We start from the raw sequence: 13,414 nt of genomic DNA, 5'->3' as shown, positions 1-13,414 counted from the left end.
CTCACTAATGATCATATCATTTGCAATTATTGAAAGTTTTACAATTTTCCTTCCAATTTTTCAACTTTTGCTTCTTTTTTTTTCTTATAGCCTTAACTAGGATCTCTAGTACGGCATTCAACAGCTGGGTTGATAGTTGATATAAGCTATGTTAAACAATAGAGGTGATAATGGGCATCCTTGATTTGTTGGCTCTTAAAGATAATGCATCTAAAGTTTCTCTAGGGCTTCCCTGGTGGCGCAGTGGTTGCGCGTCCGCCTGCCGATGCGGGGGAACCGGGTTCACGCCCCGGTCTGGGAGGATCCCACATGCCCGTGCCGCGGAGCGGCTGGGCCCGTGAGCCATGGCCGCTGAGCCTGCGCGTCCGGAGCCTGTGCTCCGCGACGGGAGAGGCCGCAGCAGAGGGAGGCCCGCATACCACAAAAAAAATAAATAAATAAAAAAAAAAGAAAGTTTCTCTATTACTTTAGTGTTTGCTGTAGGCTTTGGCACATGAGTTTATCAAGTTTAAAAAAATTACCTTCTCTTCCTAGTTTGCTGTGAGTTTTTATAATAAATAGATGTTGAATTTTATCACTGCTTATTCTATATCAATTAAGGTGCAGTTTTTTGCTCTGAGATCTTTTTCTCCTTCAGTCTATTCATAAGGTAAATTCCTGTTTAGATTTTCAGATGTTGAATCTTCCCGAGATAAACCATACTTGAGCGTGATGTTTTATTTTTTAATGTACTGTTGGATTTAGTTAGCCAAAACAGTGTTTGGAATTTTTGCATCTACATTTACTAGCGAAATAGACTATACTTTTCTCTTCCTGTATTGTTCTTATGTGGTTGTGGAACAAAGATTATATAAGCCTCATAAAATGAGCTTGGTGTCTATCACTGTTTTCCTGTTTTTTAGAACAGTTAATGTAAGACAAGAATTTTTACTGAAAGTTTGATTGAACTAACCTGAAAAATTATGTGTTAAGTTTTTTTAGGAGAGGAAATCTTCACTGATTCAGTATATTTAAAACCTTAATATTAATCTATTTAAGACATTTATTTCTTCTTGTAGCACTTTTGGTATTTTCTACTTTTCAAGGAACTTACCCATTTCATCTAGATTTATTTGGGACTTCCCTGGTGGTCCAGTGGTCAAGACATGATGCTTCCACTGCAGGGGGCACGGGTTCAATTCCTGGTCAGAGAACTAAGATCCCACATGCCGTGCACCGTGGCCAAAAAATTAAAAAAAAAAAAAAAAAAAGACAGCCACTGTAACAGGTGTGAGGTGATATCTCATTGTGGTTTTGATTTGCATTTCCCTGATAGTTGGTGATGTTGAGCATCTTTTCATGTTCCTGTTGGCCATTTGGATGTCTTCTTTGGAAAAAAGTCTATTTAGTACCTCTGCCCATTTTTCAACAGGATTGTTTGGGGGTTTTGGTTGTTGTTATTGAGTTGAATGAGTTCTTTCTATGTTTTGGATTTTAACCCCTTATCAAATATATGATTTGCATGTATTTTCTCCCATTCTGTAGGTTGCCTTTTCATTTTGTTGATTGTTTCTTTTGCTGTGCAGAAGCTTTTAAGTTTGATGTAGTCCCACTTTGTGTTTTCTTTTTCTTTTGTTGTTTGTGTTTTTGGTGTCACATCCAAAAAAAATCATTGCCAAGACCACTGTTTTCTATTTTTTAATATTTATTTATTTGGCTGCACCAGGTCTTAGTTGCAGCATGCAGGATCTTTTTTTAGTTGCAGCATGTGGGCTGTTAGTTGCAGCATGCCAGATCTAGTTCCCCAACCAGGGATTGAACCTGGGCCCCCTGCATTGGGAGTGTGGAGTCTTAACCACTGGACCACCAGGGAAGTCCCGCCAAGACCAATGTTAAAGAACTTCTTCCTTACATTTTCTTCTAGGAGTTTTTCTGCTATCAGGTCTTATGTTTATGTCTTTGATCTATTTCAAGTTAATTTTTGTGCATGGTGTGACATAGGGGTCCAATTTCATTTTTCTGTATGTGCTTATCCAGTTTTCCCAGCACCATTTGTTGAAAAGAGACTATCCTTTGCCCTTGGGTGTTCTTGGCTCCCTTGTCAGATATTAATTGACTATATAAATGGGGCTTTGATTCTAAGTTTTCTGTTCCATTGCTCTATGTCTTTTCCTGCCAGTTCCATACTGTTTTATTTTTTTATATTGGAGTATATTTGATTTACAATGTTGTGTCAGTTTCAGATATACAGCAGAGTGATTTAGTTATACATATACATACATCTGTTCTTTTTCAGATTCTTCTCCCATATAGGTTATTACAGAGTACTGAGTAAAGTTCCCTGTGCTATATAGTAGGTCCTTGTTGATTATCTATTTTATATGTAGTATTGTGTATATGTTAATCTCAACCTTCTAATTTATCCCTACCCCCCACCTTTCTCCTTCGGTAACCATAAGTTTGTTTTCTAAGTCTGTGAGTCTATTTCTGTTTTATAAGTAAGTTCTTTTGTATCAATTTTTTAGATGCCACATATAATTGATATCATATGATATTTGTCTTTCTCTGTCTTATTTCACTTAGTATGATAATCTCTAGGTCCATCCATGTTGCTGCAAAAGGCATTATTTCATTCTCTTTTTATGGCTGAGTAATACTGCATTGTATATATGGACCACATCTTCTTTAATCATTCATCTGTAGATGGACATTTATGTTGCTTCCATGTCTTGGCTATTGTAAATAATGTTGCTATGAACATTGGGGTGCATGTATCTTTTCAAAGTATGGCTTTCTTCGGATGTATGCCCAGGAGTGGGATTGCTGGATCTTATGGAAGCTCTATTTTCAGTTTTTTAAGGAACCTCCATACTGTTCTCCATAGTGGCTATACCAATTTACATTCCCACCAACAGTGTAGGAGGGTTCCCTTTTCTCCACAACCTCTCTAGCATTTATTGTTTGTAGATTTTTTGATGATGGCCATTCTGACTGGTGTGAGGTGATACCTCATTGTAGTTTTGATTTGCATTTCTCTAATAATTAGCAATGTTGAGCATCTTTTCATGTGCTTTTTGGCCATCTGTATGTCTTCTTTGGAGAAATGTCTATTTAAATCTTCTGCCCATTTTTTGATTGGGTTGTTTGTTTTTCTGATATTGAGCTGCATGAGCTGCTTGTATATTTTGGAGATTAATCCCTTGTCAGTAGCTTCATTTGCGAATATTTTCTCCTATTCTGTGGGTTGTCTTTTCATTTAGTTTATGGTTTCCTTTGCTGTGCAAAAGCTTTTAAGTTTAATTAGCTACCTTTTTTTTTTAAATTACTCTAGGAGGGGGGGTCCAAAAAGATATTGCTGTGATTTATGTCAAAGAGTGTTCTGCCTATGTTTTCCTCTAAGAGTTTTATAGTATCTGGTCTTACATTTAGGTCTTTAATGCATTTTGAGCTTATTTTTGTGTATGGTGTTAGAGAATATTCTAACTTCATTCTTTTTTTTTTTTTTTTTTTTTTTTTTTTTGGCTAGATTGGGTCTTTGTTGCTGCGTGCAAGCTTTTCTAGTTGCGGTGAGTGGGGGCTACTCTTTTTTTTTTTTTTTTTTTTTTTTTTTTTTTTTTTTGTGTCCTCTGCATCAGCAAGAGGACTCTCAACTACTGCACCACCAGGGAAGCCCCAAGTGGGTGCTACTCTTCGTTGCGGTGTGCAGGCTTCTCGTCGTGGTGGCTTCTCTTGTTGCGGAGCACAGGCTCTAGGCATGCGGGCTTCAGTAGTTGTGGCATGTGGGCTCACTAGTTGTGGCTCGTGGGCTTAATGCTCCGTGGCATGTGGGATATTCCTGGACCAGGACTCAAACCTGTGTCCCCTGCATTGACAGGAGGATACTTAACCACTGCGCCACCACGGAAGCCCTAACTGCATTCTTTTACGTGTAGCTATCCAGTTTTCCCAGCACCACTTATTGAAGAGACTGTCTTTTCTCCATTGTATATTCTTGCCTCCTTTGTCATAGTTTAGCTGGCCATAGGTGCGTGGGTTTATCTCTGGGCTTTCTATCCTGTTCCATTGATCTATAAGTCTGTCTTTGTGCCAGTACCATACTGTTTTAATTAATGTAGCTTTATAGTATAGTCTGAAGTCAGGGAGCCTGATTCCTCCAGCTCCGTTTTCCTTTCTCAGGATTACTTTGCCTGTTGGGGTCTTTTTGTGTCTCCATTCATTGATGAGCTCTAGTAGTTTTCTGGTAGCATATTTACGATTTTCTATGTATAGTGTCATGTCATCTGCAAACAGTGACAGTTTTACTTCTTCTTTTCCAGTTTGGATTCCCTTTATTTCTTTTTCTTCTCTGATTGCCCTGCCTAGGACTTCTAAAACTTTGTTGAGTAAAAGTGGCGAGACTAGACATCCTTGTCTTGTTCCTGTTCTTAGAAGACATGCTTTCAGCTTTTCACCGTTGAGTATGTTAGCTGTAGGTTTGTCATATATGGCCTTTACTATATTGAGGTAGGTTCCCTCTGTGCCCACTTTCCAGAGAGTTTTTATCATAAATGGGTGTTGGATTTTGTCAAAAACTTTTTCTGCTTCTGCTGACATGATCATATGGTTTTTACTCTTCAATTTGTTAAAGTGGTTTATCACACTGATTGATTTGCAGATATTGAAAAAATCCTTGCATCCCTGGGATAAATCCCACTTGATCATGGTGTCTGATCCTTTTAATGTATTGTTGGGTTTGGTTTGCTAGTATTTTGTTGAGGATTTTTGCATCTATGTTCATCAGTGATATTGACCTGAAGGCTACTCTTCATAGCGGTGCGCAGGCTTCTCATTGTGGTGGCTTCTCGTTGTGGAGCATGGGCTCTAGGCACACAGGCTTCAGTAGTTGTGGCACGTGGACTCAGTAGTTTTGGCTCACAGGCTGTAGAGTGCAAGCTCAGTAGTTGTGTTGCACGGGCTTAGTTGCTCCATGGCATGTGGGATCTTCCCGGACCAGGGCTCGAACCTGTGTCCCCTTCATTGGCAGGCAGATTCTTAACCACTGCGCCACCAGGGAATTCCTGGTTTGCTAGTATTTTGCTGAGGATTTTTGCATCTATGTTCAGCAGTGATATTGGCCTGTAACTTTCTTTTTTTGCGGTATTTTTGTCTGGTTTTGGTATCTTTGTCTCTTTTGGTATCAGGGTGATGGTGGCCTCATAGAATGAGCTTGGGAGTATTCCTTCCTCTGCAAGTTTTTGAATTAGTTTGAGAAGGATAGGTGTTAGCTCTTCTCTAAATGTTTGATAGAATTTGCCTGTGAAGCCATCTGGTCCTGGACTTTTGTTTGTTTAAAAATCATTGTTTCAATTTCAGTACTTGTGATTGGTCTGTTCATATTTTCTATTTCCTGGTTCAGTCTTGGAAGCTTGTACCTTTCTAAGAATTTATCCATTTCTTCTACGTTGTCCATTTTATTGGCATATCGCTGCTTGTCGTAGTCTCTTATGATCCTTTGTATTTCTGTGATGTCTGTTGTAACTTCTCCTTTTTCATTTCTAATTTTATTGTTGGGTTTGGTTTGCTAGTATTTTTTTTTTTTTTTTTTGGCTGCGTTGGGTCTTAGTTGCTGTGCACAGGCTTTTTCTAGTTGCATTGAGTGGGGGCTACTCTTCATAGCGGTGCGCAGGCTTCTCATTGTGGTGGCTTCTCGTTGTGGAGCATGCGCTCTAGGCACACAGGCTTCAGTAGTTGTGGCACGTGGACTCAGTAGTTTTGGCTCACAGGCTGTAGAGTGCAAGCTCAGTAGTTGTGTTGCACGGGCTTAGTTGCTCCATGGCATGTGGGATCTTCCCGGACCAGGGCTCGAACCTGTGTCCCCTTCATTGGCAGGCAGATTCTTAACCACTGCGCCACCAGGGAATTCCTGGTTTGCTAGTATTTTGCTGAGGATTTTTGCATCTATGTTCAGCAGTGATATTGGCCTGTAACTTTCTTTTTTTGCGGTATTTTTGTCTGGTTTTGGTATCTTTGTCTCTTTTGGTATCAGGGTGATGGTGGCCTCATAGAATGAGCTTGGGAGTATTCCTTCCTCTGCAAGTTTTTGAATTAGTTTGAGAAGGATAGGTGTTAGCTCTTCTCTAAATGTTTGATAGAATTTGCCTGTGAAGCCATCTGGTCCTGGACTTTTGTTTGTTTAAAAATCATTGTTTCAATTTCAGTACTTGTGATTGGTCTGTTCATATTTTCTATTTCCTGGTTCAGTCTTGGAAGCTTGTACCTTTCTAAGAATTTATCCATTTCTTCTACGTTGTCCATTTTATTGGCATATCGCTGCTTGTCGTAGTCTCTTATGATCCTTTGTATTTCTGTGATGTCTGTTGTAACTTCTCCTTTTTCATTTCTAATTTTATTGATTTGAGCCCTCTTCCTTTTTTTTTTGTTTAAAGATTTTTTTTTGATGTGGACCATTTTTAAAGTCTTTATTGAATTTGTTACAATATTGCTTCTGTTTTATGTTTTGGTTTTTTCGCCACAAGGCATGTGGGATCTTAGCTCCCCAACCAGTGATTGTACCCACACACCTTGCATTGGGAGGCGAAGTGTTAATCATTGGACCGCTAAGGAAGTCCCTCCCTCTTTTTCTTGATGAATCTGGCTAAAGGTTTATCAATTCTGTTTATCTTTTCAAAGAACCAGCTTTTAGTTGCAATGTTTTCTTCGTCTCTGTTTCATTTATTTCTTCTCTGCTCTTTATGATTTTTTCTGCTAACTTTGTATTTTGCTTGTTCTTCTTTCCCTAGTTGTTTATTTGAGATTTTTCTTATTTCCTCAGGTAAGAGCGTATTGCTGTAAACTTCCCTCTTAGAACTGCTTTTGCAGTGTCCCTTAGATTTTGAATCATCGTGTTTTCATTTTCATTTGTCTCTAAGAATTTTTCAATTTCCTCTTTGATTTCTTCAGTGATCCATTGGCTGTTCAATAGTATATTGTTTAGCCTCCACGTGTTTGTGTTTTGTTTTTGTTTTGTGGTACGCGGGCCTCTCCACTGTTGTGGCCTCTCCCGTTGCGGAGCACAGGCTCCGGACGCACAGGCTCAGCAGCCATGGCTCACGGGCCTAGCCGCTCTGCGGCATGTGGTATCTTCCCAGACTGGGGCACGAACCCGTGTCCCCTGCATCGGCAGGCGGACTCTCAACCACTGCGCCACCAGGGAAGCCCCTTGTGTTTGTGTTTTTTACAGTTTTTTTCTTGTAGTTGATTTCTAATCTCATAGCGTTGTGGTTGGAAAAGATGCTTCATATGATTTCAGTTTTCTTAAATTTATCAAGGGTTGCTTTATGGCCCAGCATGTGATCTATCCTGGAGAATGTTCTGTGTGCACTTGAGAAGAATGTGTATTCTGCTGCTTTCAGATGGAATGCTCTATAAATATCAATTAAGTCCATCTGGTCTAATATGTCATTTAAAGCTTGTGTTTCCTTATTAACTGTCTGTCTGGATGATCTGCCCATTGATGTAAGTGGGGTGTTAAGTCCCCCACTATTATTGTGTTACTATTGATTTCTCCTTTTATGACTGTTAGCATCTGCCTTATATATTGAAGTGGTCCTATGTTGGGTGCATATATATTTATAATTGTTCTATCTTCTTCTTGGATTGATACCTTGATCATCATGTAGTGTCCTTCTTTGTCTCTTTATAACAGTCTTTATTTTAAAGTCTATTTTGTCTGATATGAGTATTGCTACTCCAGCTTTCTTTTGATTTTCATTTGCATGGAATATCTTTTTCCATCCCCTCACTTTCAGTCTGTGTCCCTATATCTGAAGTGGATCTCTTGTAGACAGCATGTATATAGATCTTGTTTTTGTATCCATTCAGCAAGTCTGTGTCTTTTGGTTGGAGCATTTAATCCATTTACATTTAAGGTAGTTATTGATATGTATGTCCTTATTGCCATTTTGTTAATTGTTTGGGGATTGCTTTTGAAGGTCTTTCTTCTTCCCTTCCTCTTTTGTTCCCTTCTCTTGTGATTTGATGACTATCTTTAGTGTTGTGTTTGCATTCTTTTCTCCTTTTTGTGTGTATATCTATTGTAGATTTTTGGTTTGCGGTTACCATGAGGTTTGATATAGCAGTCTATTATATATCCAAGATTGTTTTAAGTTGCTAGTCTCTTAATTTCAAATGCATTTCCAGTATCCTGCATTTGTACTCTGCTCTTCTCACGATTGCTGGAGGATTTTTAAATAAATTTATTTATTTATTTTTGACTGCATTGGGTCCTCATTCCTGTGCATGGGCTTTCTCTAGTCGTGGTGAGCAGGGGCTACTCTTTGTTGTCATGCGCGGGCTTCTCATTGTGGTGATTTCTCTTGTTGTGGAGCGCGGGCTTCAGTAGTTGTGGCACGCAGGCTCAGTAGTTGTGGCTTGCGGGCTCTAGAGCGCAGGCTCAGTAGTTGTGGCGCACGGGCTTAGTTGTTCCGCGACATGTGGGATATTCCTGGGCCAGGGCTCCAACCTGTGTCCCCTGCATTGGCAGGCGGATTCTTAACCACTGCGCCACCAGGGAAGCCCCGCGATTGCTGGTTTTGATATCGTATTTGTGTATGGATGATTTCTACCTTTACTGTATGTTTACCTTTACTGGTGAGCTTTACCATTTGTAATTTTCTTGTTCCCAGTTGCGTGCTTTTCTTTTCCACCTAGAGAAGTTCATCTAGCATTTGTTGTAAAGTTGGTTGGTGGTGCAAAATTCTCTTAGCTTTTGCTTGTCTGTAAAGCTTTTTATTTCTCTGTTGAATCTGAACGGGAGCCTTGCTGGGTAGAGTATTCTTGGTTGTAGGTTTTTCCCTTTCATCACTTTAAATATATCATGCCACTCTCTTCTGGCCTGCAGAATTTCTGCTGAAAAATAAGCTATAAGCTTATGGGGATTCCCTTGTATGTTATTTGTTGCTTTTCCCTTGTTGATTTTAATATCTTCTGTCTTTAATTTTGTCATTTTTATTAATATGTGTCTTGGTGTGTTCCTCCTTGGGTTTATGCTGTAAGGGACTCTCTGTGCTTCCTGGACTTGGGTGACTGTTTCTATTCCCATGTTCAGGAAGTTTTCAGCTATTATCTCTTCAAATAGTTTCTGAGGCCCTACTCTCTCTCTTCTTCTGGGACCCCTATAATGCAAATGATGGTGCATTTAATGTCCCAGAGGTCTCTTAAACTATCCTCATTTGTTTTCATTCTTTTTTCTTTATTCAGTTCTGTGGCAGTGATTTCCACCATTTTGTCTGCCAGCTCACTTATCCGTTCTTCTGCCTTATTTATTCTGCTATTGATTCCTTCTAGTGTATTTTTCATTTCAGTTATTGTTCATCTTTGTTTGTCTGTTCTTTAAAATTTCTAGCCCTTTGTTAAACATTTCTTGTATCTTCTCGGTCTGTGCCTCCATTTTTTGTCCAAGATCATGGATCATCTTTACTATCGTTACTCCTAATTCTTTTTCAGGTAAATTGCCTATCTCCACTTCACGTAGTTGTTCTTCTGGGGTTTTATCTTGTTCCTTCATCTGGAACATATTCCTCTGCCGCCTCATTATATCTAACTTTCTGTGTTTGCAGTCCCACAGGCTGCAGGATTATAGTTCCTCTTGCTTCTGGTGTCTGCCCCCTGGTGGATGAGGCTGGTCTAAGAGGCTTGTGCAGGCTTCCTGGTGCGAGGGACTTGTGCCTGTCCACTGGTGGGTAGAGCTGGGTCTTGTCCCTCTGGTGGGCAGGGCTGGATCAAGGGGTGGGTTTAGAGGTGGCTGTGGGCTCAGGAAGACTTTACAGCAGCCTGTCTGCTGATGGGTGGGCTGTGTTCCTGCCCTGTTGGTTGTTTGGCCTGAGGCATGCCTGCACTGTAGCTTTCAGGCTGTTGGGTGGGGTGAGGTCTTGGCATCAAAATGGTGGCCTCCAGGACAGCTCCCACCAATGAGTAGCCAGTACCTCTGCCACCATGTCCTTGTCCCCACAGTGAGCCACAGCTGCCCTCTGCCTTCCCAGGAGACCCTCGAAGACCAGCAGGTAGGTCTGGCCCAGGCTCCTATGAAATCACTGCTTTTTCCCTAGGTCCTGGTACACGAGACCTTGTGTGCACCCACCAGGAGTGGCGTTTGTTTCTCCCAGTCCTGTGGAGTTCCTGTGATTAAGTTCCACTGGCCTTCAAAGCCAAATGCTCTGGAGGCTCCTCCTCCGATGCCAGACCCTCAGACTGTGGAGCCTGATGTGGGGCTCAGAACTCTCACTCCTGTGGGAGAACTTCTGCAATATAATTGTTTTCCAGTTTGTGGGTCACCCACCCAGTGGGTATGGGATTTGATTGTATCACAGATGCACCCCTCCTACCGTCTCATCGTGGCTTCCTCTTTGTCTTTGGAAGTAGAATATCTTTTTGGTAGGTTCCAGTACTTTTTTGTCAATGGTTGTTCAGCGGTTAGTTGTGATTTTGGTGTTTTCGTGAGAGGAGGTGAGCTCAGGCCTTTCTACTCCACCATCTTGTCCCAAAGTCCCGTACTGTTTTAATTACTTTAGCTTTGTAGTATAGTTGAAGTCAGGAAGTGTGATACCACAAGCTTTGTTATTCTTTCTCAGGATTGCTTTGGCTGTTTGGAGTCTTTTTTGGTTCCACACAAATTTTAGGATTGTCTTTTTCTATTTTTGTGAAGAATGCCTTTGAAATTTTGATAAGAATTTTTACAGGGTTTGTGTTGAATTTATAGATAGCTTTGAATAGTATACACTTTTAAGCAATATAATTCTTCTGGTCCATGAAAATGGAATGTCTTTCCATTTGTGCTGTCTTCAATTTCTTTCAACAAAGACTTGTTGTTTTTGTTGTACAGATTTTTCACTTCCTTGGTTAAATTTATTCCTAGGTATTCTTTTACTCAGCATAATTGAGATTAATCCATGTTGCATGTATCGATAGTTTTGTCTTTTTTACTGATGAGTAGTATCCCATTGTTCATACCAATGTGTTATCCCATCATCTGTTGATAGACATTTGGATTATTCCCCCATTGTAGTTTTAATTTGCATTCCACTGATGACTAATGATGTTGAAATTTTTTTCATATACTTGTTTGCCATCCATATATCTTCTTTGGTGAAGTGTCCAAAACTTTTGTCCATTTTTTCTTGTTTTTGTTTTATTTTCTTACTGTTGAGTTTTGAGAGTTGTTTATGTATTCTGAATGTAAGTCCTTTATCAGATATGTGACTTACAAATATTTTCTTCCTGTCTATGACATGTCTTTTCATTCTCTTAACAGTGTCTTTCAAAGAGTAGAAGTTGTTAATTTTGATTAAGTCCAGTTTTATCTATTTCTTTTTTGTGTGTGGCTTATGCTTTTGGTGTTGTGTCTGAGAAACCTTTGTGTAACCCAAAGTCACAAAAATTTTTCTCCTCTGTTTTCTTTTAGAAAACTTACAGGTTTTAGTTTTACATTTAGGGTTATGATCATTTTGAATTAATTTTTGTATGTGGTGCAAGGTATAGATCAAGTTTTAATTTTTTGCATATGGATATTCAATTGATCCAGCGTCTTGGTTCTTTTTTATGATTTATTTTTTTATATTTATATTGCTATTACACTTACCTCTTTAAGCATATTTGTAAAGAGTATTTAAAATTTTTGGTTTGTGTCAAAGGTCAGATTTCCCCAGGAAACAGATTTTGTGACTGAGATTTGGCAAGAAGTGAGGGAAGCAGGATTGAGTAGAGAGGGGAAATAAATGGTGATGTGGTTGCAGCAGAAGACTTGGCCATCTTTTGCAGAGCTCTGAAGCTAGAATGGCCCTTCAGAGATGTCACAAATTGAGGTTAGAGGGCTAGGCCATTGTACCTCTGCATCTATTAGAAATTGGTTCCTCAGGAGGGAACCATGGGCAAGGTAGCTCCCTTTAGCCAAAAGCGCCAGTAACAGGCAGTACTCTGAACAGCTGGGGTGTGGGAAACCTCAGTCTTACAGGGGATATCTCACTATACTAGCCATTCAGTCAGTTCTAAAACTTCTGCTTCAGATGGTATGTGTTACCTAGTCTGTTGTATTTCTTTTACTCTTCCCATGTCTAATTATTTTGACCTGTGTGCTTATATTCCCCTGGGGATGTCAGCTATTTTGTCTAGTATTGTGTATTAGAGAAGGGCCAAAGGCCAGTTCCTAATCTGTATCAGTTCCAGTGAGAGAGGGCAAAGGGGATGAGCACCAGGGTGGAGATTCCAGGAATCCTGAATCAACATTGATCACTTCACCAGGCAAATCCTAGTCAGGATCCTTTGATGCAGCTAACGGCTATGTAGTTGATTTTTTGTATCTCAGTCATCAAGCTTGCCAAATTCTCTTACTAGTTCTAATAATCTATATGTCAGTTCTCTTGGACTTTCTGTGCAGGTAGTGAGTGATATTATCTGTCAATAATAACAGTTTTGTTTCTTCCTTTTCAGTTTTTTTTTTCTATATTGGCAAGTCTTTACTACAGTGTTGGATGACTTTAAAGGAATTTCTTCTAATGTTTCACCATCAAATAGGCTGTTTGCTGTGGGGTTCTGGTATATACCCTTTATCAGAATAAAGAAATTTCCTTCTATTCCTTGTTTGCTTTCTTTCTAAAATCATGAACAGATATTGAGTTTTATCAGATGCTTTTTCTGCATCCATTGAGGTGATCATGTTTTTTCTTTTTTAATCTTTAATGTAGTGAATTATATTCATATTAAAACTTTTATTGAGATAAAATTCACACATCAAAGTTAAACATTTGAGCCATTTAAAAATAAGTACAATTCAGTGGGTTTTAGTATGTTCACGATGTTGTGCAACCATTACCGCTATCTAATTCCAGAATATTTCCATCTCATATATTTTTTTAACTATTAAACTTTTATTCCTGGGATTAACCCATTGTGGTCATGGTATATATTCTTTTTTCCAATACCTTGCTGGATTTGTACAAAACCATTCTTTATAGGAGTTTTCATTGTAATGAAACTTTGACCCTGTTTTTTTTTTCCCCCCACATCTTTACTGGAGTATAATTGCTTTACAACGTTGTGTTACTTTCTGCTGTACAACAAAGTGAACAGCTATATGTATACATACATCCCCATATCCGCCCCCCTTTTGAGCCTCCCTACCACCCTCCCTATCCCGCCCCTCTAGGTGGTCACAAAGCATCGAGCTGATCTCCCTGTGCTATGCTGCAGCTTCCCACTAGCCATCCATTTTACATTTGGTAGTGTATATATGTCAGTACTGCTCTCTCACTTCGTCCCAGCTTCCCCTTCCCACCCTGTGTCCTCAATTGACCCTGTTTTATTGGTTCGTTTCACAGCATCTCTGGAAGCTGATGGTGGAAGAGTCAGATTTACTGGGTCAGCTGAAGGTAATAGCTTAGCTGTTCTTTTAACTCTTAAAATG

General features: G+C 39.6%; 1 protein-coding gene across 1 annotated transcript in view; it reads left to right on the top strand.

The window, feature by feature from the left end:
• Window positions 1-13,414, top strand: part of TUBGCP4 (tubulin gamma complex component 4) — a 46,863-nt gene that overhangs the window by 22,519 nt on the left and 10,930 nt on the right. The window contains exon 10 of the mRNA XM_024133746.3: window positions 13,329-13,379. Coding sequence (XP_023989514.1) covers window positions 13,329-13,379 — 51 coding nt within the window. The remainder of the gene's footprint in view (window positions 1-13,328; window positions 13,380-13,414) is intronic.

This window comes from Physeter macrocephalus, chromosome 11, assembly GCF_002837175.3.
Source record: "Physeter macrocephalus isolate SW-GA chromosome 11, ASM283717v5, whole genome shotgun sequence".
Taxonomy (NCBI): Eukaryota; Metazoa; Chordata; class Mammalia; order Artiodactyla; family Physeteridae; genus Physeter; species Physeter macrocephalus.
This window is presented reverse-complemented; position numbering and strand designations above follow the sequence as displayed.